The sequence below is a fragment of the Vanessa tameamea genome, chromosome 18, assembly GCF_037043105.1.
Source record: "Vanessa tameamea isolate UH-Manoa-2023 chromosome 18, ilVanTame1 primary haplotype, whole genome shotgun sequence".
Classification (NCBI taxonomy): domain Eukaryota; kingdom Metazoa; phylum Arthropoda; class Insecta; order Lepidoptera; family Nymphalidae; genus Vanessa; species Vanessa tameamea.
This window is the reverse complement of record NC_087326.1, coordinates 8,420,759-8,447,807: the sequence shown is the minus strand read 5'-3', so window position 1 is coordinate 8,447,807 and position 27,049 is coordinate 8,420,759. Positions and strand designations below refer to the sequence as shown.

The 27,049-nt window shown below is 29.7% G+C and overlaps 1 protein-coding gene across 3 annotated transcripts; it reads right to left on the bottom strand.

Annotated features, from left to right (window-relative positions):
• Positions 1-1,234: 1,234 nt before the first annotated feature.
• Positions 1,235-25,776, bottom strand: LOC113398338 (aldehyde dehydrogenase, dimeric NADP-preferring). 3 transcript variants are annotated; one of them, XM_026637056.2, is made up of 11 exons: positions 25,603-25,776; positions 12,315-12,358; positions 11,703-11,942; positions 8,223-8,444; positions 7,820-7,983; positions 7,073-7,303; positions 6,168-6,371; positions 5,256-5,371; positions 2,932-3,067; positions 2,124-2,274; positions 1,235-1,385 (listed from the first exon to the last, which is right to left on the bottom strand). In XM_026637056.2, exons 1-11 carry the CDS (start codon positions 25,730-25,732, stop codon positions 1,365-1,367), a joined length of 1,659 nt encoding a protein of 552 aa, XP_026492841.2. In that variant the 5' UTR covers positions 25,733-25,776; the 3' UTR covers positions 1,235-1,364. The 3 variants fall into 3 exon arrangements, with proteins under 3 accessions (XP_026492841.2, XP_026492832.2, XP_026492849.2); XM_026637047.2 differs by lacking the exon at positions 5,256-5,371 and adding an exon at positions 4,188-4,303; XM_026637064.2 differs by lacking the exons at positions 5,256-5,371; positions 25,603-25,776 and adding exons at positions 4,188-4,303; positions 15,871-15,895.
• Positions 25,777-27,049: the final 1,273 nt, after the last annotated feature.

Here is a 27,049-nt window from a genome sequence, read left to right as displayed (position 1 = left end):
AAATGCAACTTCAAAAATTTATTTAAAAAAAGTATCAATTAAAATCTACTTTTTTCTTCTGATTTATAAAAACGATTAAACACTGGATATTTTTCAATATTTAAACAATAATTATCGGTCCAAATTTAAAAATGCGAGACGCAAAACGATATTATTTCAATATTTTTTTCCGTCAAATATGCTTCAAAAACAAAAAAAAAACATCATGAAAATTGTTTTGCAGATTATTTTAAAAACATAATCGTTTACTTAGCTTTCCGAAAATGTATAATAACTAGGAATTTATTTTAAAGCAACCGAAATAAAATGATCAGAAAGGACGCTGGTGGAAATTCGTATTCGAACATGACCGAATTCGTACAATTGGTCGCTCTTTAAAATTCCCACAAAATTGATTTAAAATAATATCCAATGTAAAAAACCTACTTATTTACTTCACCTAGTTACTTAATACAAATTTAAAATAAAACTTAGATACATAAACAGTTCAGTAGCTAAGTTGCAATTAAGATATTTTGTATTATCGGGATTGATTGTATGCGCGGGAGTTTAAATATGATAAGACTACTAGCGAAATAAAATCTCGATATTTAGAGAAAATATGGTTTTCACGGATGTGTTATGTCTTTTTGCGTGGAGGGTGTCGATATGTAAATGAGATAGAAATTGGAGACAAGTTTAAACAAAATAAAATATTAAATAGGTGGAATTAAAGTCGTTTACTTGTAGTTTCAATATTTATTTCAGAAAATAACAGTCTTTTACCTTTTTCACCATCTTATAAAAAAATAATATAACAATTATTAAATATGCTTTGCATTTTTTTTATTATAAATAGTTAATTACCCTCAAAACCTTAGCTTGTTCTATCCATTTATTATAAGGTCAAATGTTGAAAATGCACAAAAATAAATGTATATATTGGTAAACATTTTTTAAGACTATTTAGGTAGTTTTTTCTATTTTTTCAAATCTCAGTTCAAGTTTTTTGATTATATACAGTGTTAAATTATTTATATTTTTTTACATTATATGACAAAAATAAAGATTTATTATTATTTAAAAATAAGATAAAAAAATAAATAATCTTCAATATAAAATTCTAAAAAAATCAACTTAACCAAAAACACAATAAGAAAAAAGTTGAATGCAATCTGGTTATTTATTTCATATTTTTATAAAACAATTTAATACTGTAAGAATATTTGTGATACCTTGAGCGAGAATTATTATCAGTGATGAGAATTTGAGTCTTTAAGTATTTATATTTTTAAAAGATATCTTAAAGTTATTTCTTAAGGATTTAAGAAACAGCAACATAAAAAAAATATCAAACTCCTGACATCCCGGTGCAGTTTTGTCTTTTATAACTCTTCAGAGGCCACCTGTAAAAAATATTCAAGTGCATTATTGCATCAAATTTTTGAACATTTTGAATGGAAAAATGATTTAAGTTTAATAAATAGATTATAATTATCGATAAATAAAATATTTCATAATCTGTACTGTATGTTTGTATGTGTGTTTGCTTTGTGTTATTTCAACTAGGTACCAATAAAACAGCTTATTAATTTAAAAAACTTTATAACAAATTTAATACTGGTTTTACATTCTCATATTTTCAATAATACTATTTTATTGAGGAAATATACAAAGAAAGTTGTATTGAGACTAATATTTTTATTAAAATTTATATTGTTAAAAAAACATAAAAATTAAAGATAATTTATGAGTATTGCTGGCAAACAACCATTTTTTGTGCTACTTGTACATGAATTTTATAACAAGCATAAGATATCTTATATATAAAACTGAAATACAAAAACAGAATATTTATTTGTCAAATAACATGGTTTTGAATATATTCTAAAACAGTGATCATAATTATTTCCTGCCAGTGTTTCCCTATATAATAAATTATTATTGTAAAATATATTATATTATAGGTAGCTGACACAAAGCATATGTTAGAAAAGTTTTCAAGTATTTTATCTTTGAAATATTATAATAGTTAATATGATCTCTATATTTATATATAATAAATGGTTCGAGATGTAGAATATTATATAATTATGATATTTTTAAGTATGTTATGAAATCATTTATAGAAGTCACTTCTTTACCTTCTGCCAAGCGAAAATTCCGTAAGACAGGCCAACTCCTAGGGCAAAGGCAATGAAGTGTGGCAAGTACGTGAAGGATGGGGCCTGGCGCTTCTTCATCAATGTAGAGATAAGCTTCAGCTTGCCGTCGGAGTAAGGCGGGTAGCGACCACTAGAATAAACGATTGATAGGGAACAAACACACTAGCGCAATAATAAGGTTAACTACCACACTCAGAGCAATTTAAGAATTACTAAAGTGCACTCTAACTTTCAGTTAGGTCTAATACTTATAAAAATGCTTTTTTTTTGTTGTAAAAGTATTTTTTTCAGGAAAGAAAACTACATAGACGATTTTAAAAAGCATAACATTATCTATATACAAAATTTTAACCAAAATGTAACAGCTGTTTTTGAGATAGACTAATCTATATTAAAAAGCACTTAGAGTAACCGTTAATTGTCTGTGGGAGTAGGGCAGTAAATAATATTAAAATATGTAAATATAATAAGCCCGACAATTTTTGCTGTTATCACTTATCATTGAGGAATTATTGAACTCTTTGAATTATAAAAGTGATAACTTCACAATTACATGAGACGTAATTGTTCATGATATTGTTTTTTATTTATTCGAGTTCAGACATTATAAAAAATAATAATTTAAAAAACAACACATTAAATATTATTTACTTTGTTATTAATGTTATGTTATTATTTAACAATTTAGTCATTAAGTATAAAATTGATTAATTTATCAATTCAAAACTATTATGTTTTTTAAAGGTAGAAGGTATTCCTGTATTTATTTCATTGGTCAAAAACTTACGAAGCCAGTTTCTCTCCAATTGCTGCAAAGTTTCGCACCAAGCAACTCTTCTTGTGCGTAAACGTGTCGAATGACTTCTTGCCGTGGTAGGCTCCAATACCGCTGTTACCGACACCACCGAACGGTAACGTGTCAACTGTAATTATGATCCTTATTATATTTAACATAAAGTCGATTTGGTTACAATTATAAGATTTAGAACTAAATAGAAAGATAGAAAGCTTTAGAGACATTTGTGATTAAAATTTAAATAATTTTTAATCAGATATTACTAGAAACGATGCCATAGTAATATTTCTGTTATGTTAATTTAATAATAACACATGCTTTAGCATTCGTTAAGTGAAGCAAGTTTTATATAACAGTATTTACCATGCTACAATACGCGATTAATTTACTAAGGTTTATAAGAGTATTTACAACAAATAAAAGAAGAAAGAGCCCTTGAAAGATATGGAAATAAGATATTTATTTATGAAGTAATATATCATAGTTTTGTAGCATCTTCGAATGCTTTGATATTTTTTATTTGATGATCCCTTATTATCTTTAGTATAACATTAGTTTAAATATTAAGTACATTCTGTTTTAGATCATTGTTAGCAATAATGTTTATATGACTTAGAATTCAATTATATATAAACCATTTTAATAAAATAATTTATTTATAGTGTGTGTACAGTGGTCAGATTAAAATATCTGCACTGTTTTTTTATGTAAGTAACATAAACTGTGGAGATGTTTGTTATGAGATTGTAAATCTCCTGGGTCGACGGTTTCGTCTTGAAGAGTTATTTGACAACCGTCTTTTAGTAAATAGTTTATACGCATCTATACAAATTACTACTGTATGTGTTTTATAACTGATTCCAATGGACTGCCATTAAAAATCAAAGATATTATCGAAAATTTGGAACTATATACAATTGAATATATTTAAGTAGTTAAAGTAAAATTGTGTTGAAATAAATAACGATTAATCAACAATTGGTTTTAATGCATAATATATAAGAGCTATTATCGAATAAGCTTGGAATGTGATTGTATCGTTTTGTTTGTCTTTAATCCTCCTGCCATTGGAATATATAATACATAGTAAAATACATAACTATATTGCGTCATGAGAAGTACATTCAAAATGTGTATTATGTGTTTATAAAGTTGCATTTTCTCGTTAATTACTCGATGAAAGCAAACATTCGTATATGATTGCGTAATTCTGAATGCGTATTTATTTAAAATGTCCTTCATCATACCTCCCATTTGCATGACAGTATCGTTAACGCACATGCCGCCGCTGCTAGTATTTTCTACTAATTTCTTTGTCACCTCCTTGTTCGTCGAGAACACGTACAGCACCAAAGGTTTTTCCCTATCACAGATAACATAAACCACCACCATTATTCACTACTACAAGTAAAGGTACAATAAGATGCGAGATATTACATTTTTTGTACGAAAAAAGTATAATTAAAGTTTTGCAATTTTTATAGGACATTAAATTGTTATGTGATACACTTAATAAAGATATTGAGTAGTTGCAAGATAGTACAACCATTAAACCAACACCAGTACATTCCCGCCACCACACCATAACCATCACCTCATAACCAAAGAATACAAACGTACATAGATCAACTCTTATTTTGTAATAAAGACAATTATTTCGAGACCCTAACGGCCACGAACGGTGTGACAACAGTCACGGCGGCGGGAGTAATGAGAACGCCATGTTGTCTATGTCGGTGTAAGCGAGAGAGAGGATTATACGCTGTCGTCAGCGCTGCTGACCGCGAACTTACACTGAGGACGTGTGCCCACTAAAGTTGGCACACGAAATCCTCGTGGACTCCGTTATCTACATCCGTATTCTTTGCCTTTACCACAATCATACCATTTATGTACAAAAATGTCCTCAATCCGTGAGAACATTCACCGACTATTTAATATGCAAGTCACTTAAATTCTGTAAGCAATGTTTAAAATTGTCATAAATTGGTCACTTTTATATTAAATAAACTAAACTAAACTTTAAATGAACGTGTCTTGCATTCATTAAATAATATATTAATTACAAAAGTACAATTATTTACTAATATAACTAAAATCCAATCAAATATCGAGTAATAAAATTTCCATACACATTATTTACATAGTATTTGAACAATCAAATTTTGAACATCCTTCGATAAAGTATATCTTATTTACTCAAATAGATATTAAAACAACGTAAGTATATATAATGATATATTTGTATGAATAGAAAATAATGTGTAGTAATTAGTAAAAAATTTGTCAGTTAATGGCTAACTCGCGTATCTTACCGCTGTAAAACATGATCGTATCATTGACACAGAGACTGCCTGATCGTGTCTGTTCTGTGAACAGCTTATGAATTTTTCTTTGCTTGCTGAACAGGTAAAGTACTAATGGATGATCCCTGAAAACATCCATCCGTACGTGTTTTGTTGTTTCATTATGAATTAAATATATGTATGTTTATTTATATGGCAGCATTCGCACGTTTTTACTTGCCACGTTAATAATTTTCGGTATACCATTTTTATCTATATCTTTACAATAATAAAAAAAAAATACAATAGGAGTTGCTCACCCTTATATTAAAAATAATAATAATATTTGAAACACATTGATTCAATTATTTAGGTCAGAACATTTTGGTGAAACATTTGATTTGAAAAATATCTAAAGGCAAAGTAAATAAAGTATATTAGTATTTATAACAGTTTTGAATCAATGTGAATCAAGTACACCAATGTCAACTCATGTATATTGGAACCACACACGTAAAAAAAAACCACGCACACTATCACACATGTACAAACAAACATGTTTGTTTTCACACCGAAAGTCCTTTTATTTGAACACCAAACTTCATGAAACAAATGTGATGGTTGCCCAATTATTAAGCGTATCCATATTGAATCCACGAAGTTTTGTAAAATGAGCCTTATGAGTCATACATAAGGTAAGTTTAAAAATGCAATGTGACGTAACCAATCCAATGCCTGCGTAAGATTAATCGCATCATGAGACTTTTAGTTTTAAATGGTCTTATGTTAAAAATCAATTTTCAGTACAATTTTAATATTGCATATAAGTTAACTTAAAATGAGGTTTTAATATTTGCCAGCTCTAAGTAAATTTAATACCTATGGTTTTCAAACGTTATATAATAAATAAATTCTAATCGCCATATTTTTGAACGAACTCACCTCGAGTTAATGAATTGGATAGCTTCATATGCGTTTTCGACGGGAACTATCGGTAGGATCGGACCGAATATTTCGTCTTCCATTATTTTGTCGCTGGTGGTTACATTCTTTACAATAGTGGGAGCTACGAAACGGTCCTGAGCATCGTAGCGACCGCCGACAGCTATTTTATCCTTACTCGCATCAACTAATGCTTGGAGACGGCTGAAACGACCATAATTACTCTATGTAGTGTATGTATTACAGGCTGAGATAGCTCAATGGTTATCACATGTCAATCTTAACATCTTGTGAAGTCTTTTATTGGGTTTTATATGGAATGCCAATGGGCACGTGGGCCACAAACGGGCCACCTGGAACTAAGTAGTTACTATCACCATTAGACTTGGGAACCGCAAGAAGTATTAACTATTAACATCAACCTTCAACTAAGGTGTTACATCCCTTGTGCCTGTTTCATTGGCTCACTCACCCTTCGAGCCGGAACACAACAATACTGAGTATTGTTTTTTGGCGGTAGAATGAGCGATTAGTGGGTGGTACCTATTCAGACGGGCTTACACAGAGCCCTACCACCAATCAATCTTTAAAAAACGCTTAAAAGTATAAAAATAATAAGCATTCTAAAATAAAACTAACTAATGTAATTTTATAAATACTTCTTTGTTTACATTTCATTTATTTTCGAAACTATTCTACTGTAGACATTAGCAGCCCGACTTATAAACTTTGTTACTCGAGTGTTACACTGATTTCTCTTTCTGATAACAGAAACCAGTATTTAACTATGTCTATCAACGACAACATTGAAAAGACATTTAAAAGGAGACAGATAGATCGCCTTGTTTCACTAATCGCCAGTTAAAAAACTTTAATAAGGGTAAGGGTTTAATGTACAATCTCACCTAAAGTGCCTGTTGTTAATGATCCTACAAAGATCCGGTGACTTCTGGGGGTCCTCTCCGTACCATTCTTTTAAAACATTTTTGGAAATTTCGACAAACTTGTCCTGAACTTCCTTGGAGCAAAGAATGTAGTCTGGAGCGATGCAAGTCTGGCCAACGTTGATGAATTTACCCCATAGCACACGTTTTACTGTTACCTCCATGTCCACTGTATTGTCAATGTATACTGGGCTGAAATAGTAATTCAAAATGATCACTGCCTTGTTTATTTGGTGTTTAGCTTAGAATTCTGGAGACTTGAAGGTTTCGACGATTCGAGGGTTCAAACGCGTGGCTTCAGGCTTAAGTTTAAATTTAATTTGGTAGTTGTTAAATAGCCATGAGAAACGAACAATCATACGAAGTAGAAATCTTTTGGAATAAAAAAATAGCATAAAAGCCTGGTTAGTAACGTTTATTTAACAGATATAACGTGATTGATAAGTATCGAATTGCTCATTAAGGAGATTAGAAGCCACACGATTACAAATCCTTCTAAGTTAGTAACAATTTATTTTAAATTGAAAATACGTACGACGTGCTACGTCAAAATGGCATTTACCTTTCGACATTAAGTAAGATAAACGAATACATTTTATGAATAACAATACTGTAAAAAGATAACATGCTTAATAATGGAATATATCGACATAAAATTATAGCCACAATTGCATTACTGTGCAATTAAAAATATCACAATATTTTTACCTTTTCCCTCCCAATTCCAACGTAACAGGAGTGAGGTGTTTGGTAGCCGCAGCGTATACGATCTTTCCGACATTTGTGCCTCCAGTATAGAAGATGTAGTCCAATTTGTGTTTTAGTAATTCGGTCATCTCTTCCGGACCTCCTTCTATGATTAAAACTGCATCCTAAAAAGGAAATGTACTTTTGAATATTTAAAGATTTAATTATAATTTTAATTCGTGTTGGACAATCGACACATTGTTACATATTAAAACTTCAGGCGTTAATTTGACTTTATAATTACACTATAAATGACTATAAATGTCAGGGTTCAATTTTATTCATAAACTTAAACTTGAAAGAATATACAAGTAGAAATAAGAAGCTATATTATAAAGTTATTTACTTTGATTTATCTACTTACATTATCCAAATATTTAGGCAGCGTTTCGGCAATGAACTGTGAAGTGGCGACTGCTAGTTCACTGGGTTTGACGATGACCACGTTCCCTGCCGCAATCGCACCAGCCATGGGCAGCAACAACAGTTGCAAAGGGTAGTTCCACGCACCGACTACGAGCACCACGCCATAGGGGTCGTTGTAGATAACCACGTCATCTAAAACGTTCACAATACCTTTTGGAGGCTGTAACAAATTGGATAATTTATATAAAATTGTAAAACGCTTTTTTGGATATAATTTACATTTGCATCAAAGCTTCATTTAGTACAATAGATATAACGTTAACGTTAATGCCAAGGGTCGGATGTAACATTATATTAAAGGAAATAAAAACTAATTATTTCGTTCCATTTTTTTTGCTTTGCTTTGTGCTGGCTCTTATGTGTTGGTAACAGCAACTTATAATAATTATATTTGAACGCCAAACAGACATACTTAGTTTTAATGTGTTTCGGACTCCGGTTTGAAGAGTGAGTGAGATAATTACAGGCACAAGATACATTACATCAAAATTCCCAAGATTGGTGGCGCAATGATAGTGTCTGGGATGGGTAATAATTCTTACAGTATCATTTTTTATAGCCGGTTTAGACCCTAACCGGCCCATTTGGTGAAATAAAATATATATGTACAATAATTATATTTTTCAATTGTAAGCACTGTATGGCGTAACTTCGTAATCCATTAATTTAAAAATAAAGGAAATTACATCTTTTTGAAGTTGTAATTGCTTATTTAATTATTACATACGACCTTTAACAATAGCAGCTGTACGATAATTGCTTATATTCTTAGTTTTTCCTCAATCGCACAACATACGTTTTAAAAAATAATAAATCGCTTAAACACATTAATGATTCTAAATGTTAAAATAAAAGTAATGGATTGTATATGTTGGGCAAATAGATACTTTACATTAGACTTTTATCTACGACGTCACTCTAGTCCAAGTGATGGAATGTATGCTAATGTTTTATGTTAACGTGAAAGGATTCCAATAATCGGTTCGATTGAAGCGCCAGTTAAGTGTATTATTTTGCAAGGGCTTCGATAAAACAGGCTCTATCCAAAAATACAATATTGAATATATGATCTTAAATGAAGATATTATATTATTTGGGATAACTTTATGAATGTACGATATAGGTAAGCGAACGGGCAAAAGGGCAATAGTGTTGAGAGAAATATTAACCAGCATAGTTGTTCTGGCTCACTCACCCTTCAAACCGGAATACAATAATACTATGTATTGCTGCTTGGCGGTAGAATATTTGAAGAGTGGGTAGTACTTAAATCTACACGGCTCTACTTAAATCCACAGAGTATATCAATCTATAGAATTCTTGGTAGCCGCCTCTGTCTAAAGTCCACGATCATTGTTTGTATCAATCAGTGAGTGTCAGTCGCGTAAACATTAACAATTGCAAAATACCGTCTCGCGAACTGTTGACATGTTCATAGCATATTGTTTATTCATTCTTTCGTTGGAAATACTTAAATGCAAAAAACAGAAACCATAACAGTATACGTGTCTCGTTTATTTACGATTGAGTTTCAAATGGTTAAGGAAACTCGTTGCAATATGCACAATTGCACAGTCATTGTGATTATGCACTTTTTTACTCACAAGCAAAATAACGCATGTGGACATTGCATATAAAGTAATGTAGCTCGTGAATGTTTCAATATTGAGTTATGGCCACTGCTCTCTCTTTTTTTCTTTGGAAGAAAAGGATTTTTTTTGGGTCTCATTTACCTTCGAGAACGAGATAAATTGGAAGATTAGTTGTGCAGAATTGTACTAACACACCAAACCAAAAATTAAACGAAAAAAGCAAAAAGAAACGTTTTTATAAAATGTTTAAAATATTCAAAACATAATTGTATCTATATATCATTAAATAGGGTTTCTAAATCACTATAAGTGATTTTTTTCTTTGAAATATTAACAAAATTTATTACTAATATTCATTTCTGCATATTGTGCAGCGCTTCTTTTAAAAGAAATTAACAACATGAAAATTAAGTGGGGCTTGACCGGATTTGAACTCAACATTCGAACATTGGGCCCTTTGGCTCTTAAAAAAAAAAGTATTACATTTATTTTATTAGCCAGTTTCACGTTTAAATTTAGAATGCTTTGCTTTTTAATATCAATTACTTTTCGATTTTGTTGCCGAAATTTACGATACACTAAACCCATGTAACGCGATTTGATATGTTCTTTTTGCAATTTGTTATAATATTGTCATGAATACAAATTATTGAGTCCAATTTCGTTGAATGATTACGATTTAAACCAATTCATTAAAAACATACACGTAGTAACATTCACAATCGTTGGATCTGACCAAAATATTTTGTATCATCTATACCAGTTTATGAAAGTAACTTTGTCTGTTGCTCTTTCACGGCCAAATTACTGAACCGAATTTGATGAAATTTTGATATGAAGCTAGCTTGAACTCTAGGGAAGAACATCGGCCGAATCACTAAAATGCGAGTAAAGCCGCGGGCGATAACTAGTATTCTATAAATGCATAAAGTTTTTTTTTAAAAATATAAGTCCTGGAATCATTTCCAGGGTCAACTCTCACACATTAAAAAAATAATGTCGAAATCGTTCTAGCCGCTTAGAAGTTTAGTGTCATACACGTTTACAGAAAAATATCATTTAGCATGTACAATGGAAATTTGTTTATGGAATTTTTAAATATTGTTGAAAGATAACGCGATGTCAAGAACCTACTAGTTTGTCTGTCTGTGGGGAAGATTATGAATATGAATAATAATATATGTATATTCATTCCGTGTACGCAATGTAATAGAATTACTTAAACACTTGGAACAAAACCAAAATACGATCAGCACCGTTCCAGTCCCATTGGTACCGATAAAGGAACTTAATGTTTAATCATGTATGTAATATTACGTGGTTATTCGGTGTAATCATAATATTATAAATGTTAAAGTGGAAGTCGTGACTACCCAATAATCGTCATTATATACACTTTGTCAGGAGTACAGAAAAGAATAGAGTATCCTAGGTACCTAGTAATAAAAAAATAGTCGGCATCTTCAACTGAACTTCAGCATTCGGCCGAAATTTGGTGTAAACTATTTACGTAGACCTTCTTAATTTAAGTATTTAAAACAAATGTCTTTAATAAAAGTGAAATAAAATAAGTCTATATAATTTATACTCGTGGTATTGTTTTTTTTATTAGGATTTTAAAAAAAACATAACCGGTGTGCGATAACAACTAAATTAAATTTGTTCTTCTTAATATAACAGTTCGACCGAATTTCAGCCGAAATTTACATTTTTACCGAATATTCGGCCGAACTTCACACACTTGTAATAATATAATTGTGTGCTGACTTAGTAGTATGAATGAAACTTTTTAAAAAACAGGAGAAGATTGTTTGTTTAAAAATTACCTGTTCAGGTTTCGTCCACTCGTCGAAATTATTCAGCGTGTTACTTAGATCATTTATCAGGTAGTCGACTTCTAGTAGTATCGCCTCCGTCTTGCTTCGCCTCAGATCTTTGACAAGTGCGTCTATCATAGCGTTTTTGTTCTCTTCGTACATCTTCAATAAGCTCTTCAATTGTTTCTTTCTCCAATCCAACGGCCTTGTGATGCCGCTGTTGAATGTGTTCCGGGCTTTTTGGACGACCTATGAATTTTTGATTAAGTGTAAATATAAAGAACGTATAAATGTTCCACTGTGAACTGAGGACTCTTGTCTTGATGAAAAACTTTATTAGCTTATTACACCACACTTCTCTAACGCAGTTTGATATACATGTGACAGATTTTCAACTGACGTGGAATCACCACGTCGGTTGAAATGTTCTTTATGATTTTTTCTTTCCCGCCGAGCACGAGATGAAATATTAACAATACATAACAATAATTATGTGACGCCTGCACGGTTTCAATCTTGCAACTTATCAAGTCGATAAATTAGTATATACATGCAAAAACATCGAGGTTTATAGTATGTATTAATAGAATTATTCATATATGTATAATAGGGTTATATTACCTCTGAAATATTAACTGGCTTCGGTTTGGAGTGTGCTAACGTTCCTGTAATAAAGATAAGTTTAAGTTATACATTTTTTAAACTGTTTCATTATTCTTTCATACTGATCTTATTTTATTGACCATCATAATTACTACATTTTAATCTAAAAGTTAGGTAGATTGGCCAATCGGTAAGATTATGGTAAGTGGTAATTACCGCCCATAGACAAAAGTATGTGAAATATTAAACATCTCTCACGTGGCCAATGCACCTCCTCCCGCTATTTGAGACTAAGATGTTATTTTACTTGTGCCTGTAGTTATTCTGACTTACTAAACCTTCAAACCGAAATACTAGGTACTGTTGTTTGGCGATAAACATATAAATAGAGTGATGGTACCTACACAGAGAATTTCGCACCAGGGCCTTCGTTTTGTTTTACTACTTTTCATTGCTTGTTTAAATTATCTAAAGATATGTCCCTTTTATAATTAAAAATAAATTGTAATAAAATATAATAATAATCTGAATAAATATAAATGAAGCCTTATATTCGGCTTAAATCATAATCTCCACAAAAATTCATTTCTGATCATAAATAATGATAATAATTATATCTTGTTGCTTTTTGTTTACTGCGGTAGTGAACTTATATAAATATATATATATTCATAATAATGTTATTATGTTCATAGCCATTATATAAAAGCTTCTTATACAAATGACACGTGTACTAAAGTTCAACAATAATGTGACCATCAATCACATTGGAAAATATTTGTGTATAGTTGACAATTATACTTATTGTGTTTAGCACCGATAATTTTAAAATAATATCTTCATAAAAATAGCAAAAAACATTTAACATGTAAACACAGTTACTAAGGCAAGCGTAACTAAATAAGCGTAAATAAGCGTATCCTTCCAGGAGCGCTAGAGTATGAGTAATTTGATTTATAACTAAATTGATCGATGTAGATAAAATCAAAATAACCTTACGTAGATATATTATTGAGTATTAAAGTTTTATGGTTTCTTGGGCCGTATCGTTTAATTTAGACACACGAAGATTTTTTTATACGTTTTTTAAGATAAATCAAATGCAATGAGTTAACAATGCATAAAGGATTGGACCAGCGTAGTTTTTGGACTTTTTTGAAATTCGGTATAGGTAGTGCCAACCAATGACAGACAAAAAAATCTGTCGTTTATTATTTTAATGGTGTCGTCGCACCTCATTCGTTAACGTCACCATCGACTACTTTAAAGATTATTTTTTTTTAAATCATTGCAGAGACAAAGGCAGTTGTTGTACCCTCCCACAGTAAAAAAATAATATTTTTATTGCTATGTACTTAAAATTCAGAACGTATATAAACTTTACGTTTTTCTTTTCCCAAAAAAAGGTGTGTTTTATCATAACATAATCTGTAATAACGTATGGTTACAGGGAGTCAGTTTTAATGCTAAGGTAGCTAAAATAAGTCTCATAGAGTCGTACAATATATAGTCATACATATCTCATATGACATCACTGTGCGTTCAATCTGTCAATAGATTTACTCATTGGTGTAGTGGCTAGCTTACATATGCTTCAGTCTTGTATTTAAACATGACAGGTAGGACCAAAAACTTGTTAGGTTTTCTTTCAAGATATTCGCATTAACAGCCTGGATTTAAGAAGTTGGCAATGGCTGACACATGATAGCTCACTTTATACGTTTGAGGTATCAAAAACATACCTTTGACCACACATATTATCTTAAGTAAAAATATTTTAAACAAAGGAATAGGGTAATGTTGCGTCACCTTATCTCTGTTATCAAAATTTATCATTATATTAATGATTTTTGTGTAATATCTTTTGTTTGACCTTCACATAACTATTATTATAATATTTAATATTTTTCTATTATATTAATATTTAAATAAAAAAGTTTTAGTATTTAAACTTAATTAAAATATATTTATAATGAAATACAAGTAATTTCTGAGTCATAATATTATTTTAGTAAATTGTGTTAAAATAATAATTTTTCTATAAGAAACATTTACTAATAACACAACAAATAATTTATGTGTTACTGCAAAAGTCCATATATTGCCAACACAAGTTGCTAAATGTTAGGAATTCACCATAGAGATTGGTATATGTTAGGCTTTACTAATGACATGTGGATCAATTTATTTCTTAGTTTAAATGGTTTTCAGTTATGCCAAAAATCTTAGGTTAATGATTAAAACAATAATTGTTTCTTAATATTTAATTGCAATTACCTAATATTATTTTTTTATCTTACATAAAAGCTGAGAGGTAATTAAATAAGTTGCCTATCACCGAGCAAGGCTCCTATTCAAGTAGTATAAATAAGGCAACTTATACTAATTCATCAGAGTCAGACTTCTTTTAGCCGGGGTGTTAGCCATAATGTTAAATAAATATTATATGATATACCTGTCTAGATTTGACTATGAAACTTAAGATTTACTGAGTGGAGGTTCAAAATTAATAATGATTTCAAAATAATTTAGACTTAGGCCAAAACACTTAAAGCCAATGAATAACACAAAATCTTGGTATTTACCCCCAGTTTGAACTAGAAATTTCACAAAAATATATTGCAACATTTTATAATATAAAAGAGCAAATGACTGTTTAAGAAAGAACATACTGTTTAGGCTATTTGTAAACTTAGAGCTGGAGATTTGCTTGCTTGCAATGTTTTTAACTTAGTGGGAATACTTATCATAGCATCCTATATATATATATTTCTAAATTAAGGTCAAAATCAAAATTTGATGAAAGAGAAATTACTGAGTTTTACACCTATTCTTGTCAATAGAATCTATCACACAGACCAGTGATAGCTTTAAGTTTTTTTATGTAATCGATAATCAAAAATGATAAATAAAATAATATTTTGTATTAAGACAATATAACAATATTTATACAATTAGAAATACACAAAATATTTAAGCAATATATTTGGAAGACAAGGAGGGCTTATGGTTGTATAATTTGGGTGTAGTTTCTATGTAAAAATAAATGTAAATATAAATCTTATTTGTCTAAATATATTTATAATAAATTTAATTTGTTTTTAAATCCGAGTAAAAATGTTGGACTTTAGTACAACACTTATCGAAATTATTAACAGGGTTCTATTAATAACTTTGTAAGATATAGTGTATCATATCTGTTCCGAATACATTTTAAGTGACTACGAAAAATAATTGTGTTATTTGCATGACTATGGAACTATCACTTACTGATTTTTATCCTGACAATAGCGATACCGTAGTCTCGATTTTAACACATAGTTAAGTGAAATAGAGTTAGATATTTATTTTATTTATTTAATGGTAAGAGTGTTAACAATATTAATTATTAAATTTAATAAAAATCATATTTGAATTTCGAACTGAAGATCAAAAAAGATTAATATTTTTTTATTAAGCTGGTGAACAATGCGAAAGTTATAACGTTTATTACAATTATCATTAAGCGCAAGTTATCAAAGTTTGTCTTTCACTTTATATTATTTATTAATAGTAATCATGTAAATTTACTTACCTACAGTCATTTTGAATACTTTTTAAGAAAATTTAATTTTTAATTAAAGTTTAATACTTTTATTTCGATTTAAACTTAAAAAGTTATTATGTTTGTGACTACTAAGCACAAATTAAAGAGTGAAACTACGTTATACGTTTGCCACAGACCCTACAGCTGCGGAGCTCCGCCATAGACAGTGTCACTTTTGACAACTTTGACGTTTGCTTATATTCTCTTTGGTTAACGTTACATCCGTCGTCACTAATATTTACAAATATAAAGTTGTTTTTACACAAAAACCAATAGAGATTTTAAATAATATATTTTTTTATTCCACGCATATTCACTTTGATCTTATTAGGTATTTTGTGACTCACTAAGTAGCGTCTTTTCAATTGATGAAAATTAACATTCACGCACGTGTATAATAATATCATAAGAAATAAATTTAAAAAAACAAGAATAAATACGACGTATATGGTTTGTGATATTTTTTCAAATAAATCCATTCATTTAATAAATTTATTGTTATTAAAAATATTTTATACTTAGTTATCATGTAATTTGATGATACTAAGTCTGCTCTTCTCTTTTATGCTCCATCATTTACTTTACAAACAAGTAATTAAATTTAATTTTAGTTTCATTCGTTATTACCATTTCGAATGGTTTCATGTTTAAAAATTTCAATTCAATTCAATTCTTAGATTAATGGTTAAAAAAAAAAAATTTTTTTTCTAAATGAATTATTCTCGCACGTGACATTGGCGAAATAATCTGTGCCCTCACGTCACAAAAAAAAATCGTCTAAGCCAAATAAAAAAAAAATAAAAATATTCGTGTTTGTTATATAATCCATTAGCCATTTTTAACATAGTCAATGGATATTATGGATGGACAATTATCCGTCGAAGGCATCGTGTGTTAATAATTTATGTAATATGAACAGCACTTTCTCATTTGTATCGGAAACTATACTTATAGTTTCATGGATCATATACTTCTCTTTCTTTTCTTGTTAATTTTTAAAATTATTTTGAATTTAATTATTAAATAGATCAGTTTGTTCACTTAAACAAATTTTGTAGTCGGTTTCAACATGAGTAAGCCTTTCCTATTAATGATATTACTTTAGATACTTATACCAATAATAATGTATAATGTTCTGTCTGTAATACCTGCTTTGAAAGGCAAAAATTAAATTTCGTTTAATATTTAAAAGTTCCATAGTTACACCTAACGCAAGAAAGTTTTCAGTTGTGATGTTGATGATTAAGATATAGACTAATTAAACTATTTATTGGCCTGTCCGATTTGCTGGAAGAACTTGTTTGAAATAATCGGTTAACAAATACCTGATAGGCAATGGTTGATTGTCCACAAAACTAGAGTTAGTTTTTAGATAAGAATCTCTAATTAAATAAGAAATATGATTTGGGCTTTGATAAAAGAAATCTGACTCGCGTGATTATTTTTTGAAGCTGCTGGATCTGGAGTGGCTCACTGAAAAGTTGACACACATGAAACATTTTTATAGCTGTACTGAGACTGAATTAACCCAGGATTAGTACGTTCACAGGCTGTCATTTAATATATCTACTACTATGTAAGAGATTCCTACTCTCTGTGTTCTCGTGGCTGATCAATATACGACGCAATTATACATTTAATTTAAAATTCTTTGTATATTTTTTATACAATCTGTTAATAACTGTTTTCTGCTAGTAAATTTAACGCTAATCACAAAAACATTCAAACAATAGATATTCACAATGTACCACACGTGGATAAAATAAATTAGTAAATGTAAATGTAATGAAATTTTCTTTTACTTCGTTGTCATTTGCTTTTTTAATTATTGTTATAAAATTAAAAATAATTCGTCCACATTTCACATCTTCTTTGCTTAATTTTTAAAATTTTCATAAACGAGTACTTGAACGGACTAGTAGGTTTAAGGACAGGTTAAAGTCGTAAGCTACGTTATGGTCCTTTGATTATGTAATGTTCGATTGTAGCTAGCCTTCATTGATGGTCAACTGCATTTCATGTACAATATATTTTAAATCGTATTTTTTTTTCGTTTATTTTTACTAACACTTTTTGATGTAAGTTTGTCGGACTTAAAATTACAGAGGCCGCCCGGCAATTGGGTCACATGATGGTAAGTGGTCACCACCGCTCATTGACGCTGTAAGAAATAATAACCATTCCTTACATCACACGAATGCTCCACCAACCTTGGGAGCTAAGATGTTATGTCTATTGTGCCTGTAGTTCCACTGGCTCACTCACCCTTTAAACCGAAACACAACAATATTAAGTATTGTTGTTTGGCGGTAGAATATATGATGAGGTTGTGGAACCTACCCAGACGGGCTTGCACAAAGCCTACCATCAAGTAAAACAGTTATGTTTTCCATCAAAATAGTGTAATTCTCATTATCCCATTATAGATGATATTGGACAAATAATCTGTGCCCTTGGCATCATTAAAAAACTTTAACATAAAACTTTACCATCATGTTGAATTGAACTTATCAAATAACTCATTTCATAAATAATCTTAAATATAAATGTAAATTCGGAATAAAATTAACAAATGCAAATAAATAACTAATAATAATAATTGACTAATTATATGTTATATTTGTTCTCGCCTAAATTAGCACGACCTTCATTTTTATTATTATAGTTTATTGTCTAGGTCGGAAAGGTTATAATGTATTTTAAATAACATATAACATAATAAAATGTTATGTTTATTATTTTATAATCAAAAACAAAATCTAAAAAATGAATACCTACAAACATAATACTTAATATTGCTTAAAAATTGCTTACAGCGATCTTCAATATACAGACAGAAATACTTGTACAGATTTTTTTTTACAAATCGTATTAAATACATTTCGTAATATTTATTTTAAACATTCTGAACACAATAAATGACATTGGGAAGGCAAATACTTGCACGGCAAATTATATGTTCAGTGTATATAAAGTCAAAATAATGCAGTACCTATTTGTTATTTTTATTTTCGTCATTTGTCATATTACATATATGCTGTTAAAAATTTATGATGGTCAATCATATAGGTGTTTTTTTTGTGAATGAAAATTTTCTATAAGCTGTTTAATATAAGTTATTTATTTGCTTTGTTGTAGTTTGACTAAAATATGCAATAACGACGTTAAGATGTTAGTGAAATGTGTTGTGATAAAAGTAACGTAACAGCTTGTATATATCCCACTGCTGCGACTTAATTTTAGGAAGGATTGAAGTTTACTCCACCATGCCTATAATTCGGATTGGTGGAGAAATGTCATGAGCATCAATAATTTTATTGTTTCAAAATGGTGTTATTATCAGATTAAGCTTGGTCTCGACTATGTGTTAATTAGTTACTCTACATTATTGTATTTTACCCAATTATGAATACATACACCTATATACATATATATGTAAATATAACCTATAATAAGATAATTTCGTACCATTATTACGTTTATTCATTAATTCGGCATATTTGTAACAAAAATAATCATAAAGGTAAAACAATTTAAGTTAAGTAAGTTAATGCAAATAAAATAAAAAAAAAATTACCCCTTCCTAATATTAAAGAATGTTTTGAACTCTTGTAATACGTAATAAAAAACAAATATTTTACTTGTATGTATAATAAATACTTACTCGTATGTATTCGCTGTGCTCTGCAAATGTGTGAGTAGGTATGATGTGCAGGTGTTGTGCACATTATAACGTGTGTGGCTCAATGATATACATTATAGAGCTCACGTCTTGAATGCAAATAGATTAAATTATTTCGTTTAAATTAGATACCTATATATAGGTCGCCTAATGTTAAGCAATGAAATTAGAACGATAATTATTATACTTTTAAATACGAATGATTGCGGAATCGGCTTCATTTAAGTTATTATCTGATATCTATTATTAAATTAAAATTAGAACCACAAACTAAATTAGTGCGATAAGGAAGTTCCTTAAAATATTTAAAATGTTTTTTGGTCTTAATGTTGCCCGCTAAAGAAAATTTAATATGTATGATGTAGAGTTTAGAGAATTTCACTCCATAAATTCAAGCAATCTATGCCGGCCGACCTAATTTGCTTATGGACGGCTCGGTCTTGGCAATGAACTATACTCTTACTCAGAATAACTCATAATTAAACACCTACCAAAATAAGATGACACACAAATCAAAATAAGAAGGTAACTATTGAACTAAATAAATCATGGTTGATATTTATTAAGACTCCAGACCTGACTCCTGACCTGATAACACAGCGGCGATTCTTAGAAGAGACTAGCCAACTGCGCCGAAGATATTGTTGTGCAAAAGTGTGTATAAAAATGAACTGATAATGCACAAATTCACTTTCTGCTTTCTCGAATGCGACTTTGTTTTTCATTCTCTTAATTTTGCCCCTCAAAATTTACCGTCCTGGGCATTAGTAAATCTAGCTCTAAGAGTGATGATAATTACGATAATTATTATGTTTAATTTATTAAAATTGTTTAAAACTTAAAGGACCGTTAATGTTTATTATTGTTAAGATTATTATCATCTACTTACATTGAATATTTAATAATTAGTCACATAATACGATAACCATGGTTTTGTTTCAATTGACGACAAAATCGAAACATGTCAGCGACTATTATTGTGTGGATATGAGTTAGCGTTTCGAATGAATGTCAACTGCTATACTTTTCAAGTTTTTTGGAGGAAGCAATGCGACCTTTTATACGGAAGATTATTTTGTTTATTGGTATTCCTTTATTATTTTCTGGGTAATAATATTTCACTCAAAAATTTATATATTAATTTGCATAGGACACAATTGAATTTATAATTCTGAATCGTATTGTCAATTCAGATTAAAAGTGGATCTGTATGACAATCGAAAACTTTCGTCGTCCCGGTCGAACAAAGGAGAGGGTAGCCAAACCAAATAGTTCCTTGACACATGGCACTAAAATGACTTCGGAGGTATACTGAAGGTGAGAAATTGCAAATGATGATGGACAATCTCGCTGTCATATACCAAAGACTAGTCAATTGACTTGAGTAGGTCAAGTCCCGTCTCCAGGTTTTCTATAGCAGAGATTTCAATAAACTCCATTAAAATAGTAAAATATCATCGATGCCAATTACCTCTATAGAATACTTCGACATTTATGTAAGTTTTGAGAACACTAATAATAAAAGTAATCATTGGCTTAAAACAGAAATATTTTAATAAAATACACATGTACATTGAATACATAACTTTGTTAGCAGCTCTCGTTGGCACTAATATGAATATTTATTTAAAGTCTTATAATTAACTTTTTCTATTGATTTTAATAGTTTTATTATTGAAAATATATTTATTTAGGACTTAAAATATGTATTCCCCATTAGTGCATCGCCTAAAAAATAAATAATCAACGTCACTATTGCATTGGACTCTTTGTTTGCAATCGGTCGACAATTTTTACATTAGATATGCATAAATAAACATTGTATGAAAATAATAATTATGTTTGCGTGTGGCAGAGACTCAAAAGATCATTGCCCAGTTTTATTAAAGTTAAGCTAGCATTATATTGTGATTATATCGTGGTCATTACTGATTGTTTATACCAATTTAATGCTTATGTAAAAATATCCAATTATCGTAGACCTCAAGTTTTTAGAAAAGTATTATAGCTATTTTTATATTTTTATTGGGCAAGGTAAGTATACTTTAAATTTTGTACCTACAATATTATGTTTTTGTTAAGTACTTACAGTTAAATTACTTCTGAAATTTAAGTAATAATTAAAGTTTAAAAGAACATCACTATTGTAGGTATTTGCAACAGTTTAATATTTCCTTCAGTTTGGTTTTATTAAAAGTAAATTCAAAAATATTATTTTAATGCAAAAGGAAATATCGTTTAATTTTGTTGAGCGTTTTATTAACCAACATCCTACCTACATAATTATTTTTTAATTAATTATTTATTATTAATATATAAAATATACATTATATGTTAATATGTTATGAATATCATTTTAAAATATAATATATATAATTAACATAAATTAAATATCTTGATAATAATGAACAGTATGTACTTTAAATATTTTTGAATGTACAGACTAAAAAAATAAAGAAGGTTCTATACCCTCCTTTTTTTAGTTTTAATGATACAGAGAATCTACGCAAATTCGAAAAATAACGACTAACTAAAAAATAGGAAATTTTACCATGTTTTATGTCATCGACAATTAACACTATGTCATCACCAGCGCGTTTATCGATATCAGATTCAATTTTTAAATACACTTCGCCGTCGCGAGCGTTGTTGTTGTGAAATGCCGGCCGGCTCATCGTAACTGATCGATTAAATCTCGATCTGTTGGAAAAAAATAACTGGCAACACCAAACTATCTCTAGTTACCTTAAAACATTTAATAGGTTTTTTTAAATGCCAAATGTTAAAGTCTAATTTGGTGTGGAAATTTAATTTTTTATATTGCAATGTTTTTGATTGTTAAATTATGAAAGATAAAAATGAGCACAGTGAATGTAGAGGTGCACTTGAATTATAACTTTTGATAGCATTGTAATGAATAGTTGCGCAACATGAATCTACATTCGATTGCCTTGATTTTTATTATTATTGATATACAATTCGAGTAGATAGAGACATACCCTGTAAAGGCTTTATTTTTTCTTTAAATAATACTATTCTTTTCATTTAGGAAGAAAAGTAAAATCTCGTTACATTTGTTATCGTTTTAGACGAACCGTAGAACTGTCCGTAGCTCGTTAAAACTACATTAAAATTGATGCAACTATTAGGAGCAGCCGTCGACTCAGATCAATCTCTAGGTGATGACTTTTAAACGAGATCACGAGGATGAAGAGTTATTAATTCCAATGTACTAAGTCGGGTATAAGAGCCGATTAAGTAATATAACAGTTTTCCGAAAATTTTTCTTCTTCAGCACTGTATTTTTTGTGTATGTGCTTCAAATAAATTTGTGTTTAATATTTTTAGTCAATTAAGGAAATACATAGTTAAATTTTGTTGAATCCAGCCTCGTTTTAAGTACAAAAAGCGCCTGGGTGCAAGTAGCGTTCAAGAGATCTCTTCTCTCCAAAAAAAGATTTTAAGTGTCCAAGACTTGACTTGAGGTGCCAACCAATGTGCGGCGCCTAGGATTTTTTACACCCTGCACGCTGGATTCAGACTGGCGTGGTTTAGTTATAAAATTTGATAAATTAATGATGGTTAGTATTTTAATGTATGTACGATATTTATTTATTCTCAGCCCATTTATTTTGAATGATGTCATAGTTCAAACATAAAACATTTTATGATGGTTTAAGTTTAAGGCTAAGGTCACTGAGAATTCACACATTGTGATTGTTTATGTGTATTAAATCCGCTCCGTTACGTGTTGCAAGTGTTTACGTTTGGTTACAAATTTACAGAAGTGCGCAAAATAAGACCAAGCATTTTATTCACTGTGTATACTAAGCCCTAAGCTTACAAGATTTTATATTATCGTATTGTATTCTAAACATACAACTTCTTGAAAGTGTTACATTAATTTACTTGTATGTTAAATCTCGTGTTTGTTTGAATGGGAATCTAGAAGCACCTACAAGGTATTTTTTGTAACTTGTTGTAATATGATTTAATTAAATTATGTACGTTGTTTTATTATATTAACTAAATAATGAAAACTCGTCTTGGTGTATTCTTGGCATTAATGTAACTTTAAATTTTACTATTAAAAATTTCAGAGGAATTTACATTATTAAGAAGTAAATCTCTTTATTCGATCCGTATTATAAAAAACGAAATTCTTAATTTATATTAATGTAGGTAGTAGTTATACAAAAGTTATACAAAATAGTTCTTAAGAAACATGTAATTCTGCTGAGTTTCTTTAGCTGGCTCTCTTAGGTCTGTAGTATATTTCCGAACAGGTTTTTATTTTTGGCGATCAATTATTGAATAAAGATTTTGACTGACTTAAGATGCGAGATATACAAGCTTGTGAGTGTGTTTCGGCATATTATTTTGTAAGTATTGTAGTGAAATGTGCAAAGGTCCTTTTTAAGCGCCAAAACCTTCATTTCAACCTATATGTACATGTTAATTGTGGTATGAAATTGTATACATTTTAGTGTCATTATAGCCATAGGAAAGTTTTGATTAAACCAGCCTATCAACTTTCCTTTTGACGCCATTACTGCCTTTATAATTATATTAATCCGTAATCATTATATTATTTATCTAATTCATTGTTATATTATAAGAAAAAAACCCTGAATCGATTTGAATAAAAACTAAGTAATTTGAATCGTTCAGAGTAAATTTTAACACAATATGCGATAAAGAAAAATAAAATTTTCACAGATTTTCATAAATCGGGCCGATTTTATAGTTATACTACCTGTGCCCACGACTTCGTACGCGTTTGAATTTAACAAAAAAAATATTATTCAGTTCGCAGATTTTACTATAACTAATTAATTCTGTATTAAGCAGCTTTTGTGATATTAAATCGTTGGTGCTTGGTACTAGAAATTATTTGGACATTGCAACGTGACTTTATTATTATTTGCAAATGAAATTTAAACTTGTTTTAATCAATGTATACCTTTTTGAAGCTTGCAACAATATGAAGCAAGCATCGTACTAAAAAAATGTTTTATAATATATTTTTTTAATAGCACAAAGTATGCTAGGGTATCTATAGTAACCTAATATTGTTATAAATGCGAAAGTAACTGTCTGCCTGTCTGTTTAAAATATATAATATATATAATAAGATCAAATTTGATAAAATGATATTTGGTGTGAAGCAAGGTTGAATTCCAAGGAAGGACATACGTAGGACACAGGTTACGTAGTTACAGGTTACTAGTGTAACATAAGTCACAATATTATTAAAAGAACTAACGTGCATTCTTGGTTTGTACAAATCTATCATCAATTCTATTATATAACATATATTTTTAACTTTGTATATAATTATGAACCTTGTAATTAGATGACTAGAACATGGTCGGGTTATTGTTGGATGGAATAATACCATATCATAACTAAACGCAGATTATATTTCCACGAGGCTGTTATTTGTTTCATAACGAGTTACACTCATATGATTCAAGAGTCGTTACATTTGTTTGTGCCACGAACATCGAATTACGAATAGTATATTGTTAATTTTGAGGTTAAAAATCTCGCTACTTCAATTAACTAGTTCTTCTTTTTAGAGATATATATTTTAGAACCGTTTTCAAATTTTATAAAGTCAATAATTACTTATTTGTAACGCCTATACGCATGTATTGACTAAAGTTTTTGATGTTGACTAATAAGATGATAATTAAAATAAACGTGTCGTAGGCCCTTATATATTGTTTATTAAAATGAATAAGTAATTAACATAAAAAAAATTAAATTAGTCGAAAACCGCAAGATGTATTAATTGGTATTTAATAGTTTTTTATGTATGTATGCACGTACCGCGCATTATATTTATCGGCCCACACGGTACATTTTCATAATCTTTAAGAATTTATCTTGATTCTGACCAAACAAAAATTTAATTATAATTAAATTTGCTAATGTCTCCAGTCGGCAAACTGAATTTTTATTTTTAAATATATTTAAATGCAAACGATCGATAATTCGATGATTAATTAATGTCAACATTAAAGTGCACTTACCGTTTCCGTTCATAGTGTCGTGTTTGTTACTATCGATTTTTATTACCGGTGTTTCGTTGTATCCTACGTCTTTGTCGATGTCGATATGTACTTCACTATCACTCGCGTGCTGTTTAACCGGCGCTGGCATCGCTACTAAATTGAATAGACCTTTACGTTCGTGGACTTGTTAAGGTCAAACATCAATAATTCTTCATATTCTATATTTATTAGTTTAGCTGCTTTATTAAAACGTGTACGGTGACCGCCATGTTGATACAGACATTGTAATCCAAATACATCATCAAAATACAAGACAAAGTTGGTTTCGCCGACACGATGCTGTAACGTTATCTATTTTTATTATGAACGTTATAATTTTTAATGAGATTGAACAATATATATAAGTAAGTTAGATTGTATTTTACCTTTTTATTTATGAATTAGAAGGTCTATATTAAATTAAATTAAATTAATTAAACTAAAACAACGATGGAATTGATATAACCACGGTCATGGACGATCAATCAATTAATTTAATTATTATATAAACTGCAGAGTAGAAGAGTAGATTTTGCGATGACCATATCTCAAAAATTCTCAATAGGTACCTACAAACCGTAACTTAGTAAAACAGGCTTTAAAGTGTTTTTATTTGTAAGTATCTGAAAACCAAAAGATTCAAAAACATCGCTTTAGTACTTTTGCGTAGTGCTTCAACAAACAGACAATTTACTGTTGAAAATGAATATAATAGTCAGGTATTTATTCTACATATTAAAAAAAATTTACAAGACAGAAGGTCGCAGTTTTTATAATAGTTTCTATTAATGCATTGAAACACACGGAAGTAATTTAGAGGTCATTTTAGTGATTAAATTAATTTTATTTTTGTAAGATAAAAATATTTAGTCAGAAATGCGTAAAAATCGTAGTTGCGTAAAATCCTGTAAAAATCAATGCGTAAAAATAGTAGTTTACTACGATTTTTACGCATTTCTGACCCGTTTGTGACAACATTAATTAAATAGCAAAGTAGGTTGACTGTATACTTATATAGAATAAATTATATAGAAAAAAGACCAGTGTCAAAAATAATTGTATATTCTTGAATATTTTGTTGATGCTTTCCACATCAATATTTAAACATTCTATTTGATGATGTTTTATATTGTCTGTCTCGTTCGTGTATTGCATAGTTTACAGGCTGACTCTGCAGAACAGATCCTAACTTCAAGGGTTTTTCGCCAAGGAATTGTCAGTAGTAGTCCAATTTGGAATTTGGAGATTGGTTCCGTGTCTGAATTCCCTTAGGTCGTGTCGGATTGCTATCCTATCGGATTATGAGAGTGAACGAATAAAGACCTGCACCTGTGCACTCTCCTTTTTCCTCCCCCTCTCATAACAAATCGCACACATGTGCTTGTAAAGCACAAGTATGTGCGCAATTGGTTAGACTCCTTTGAGA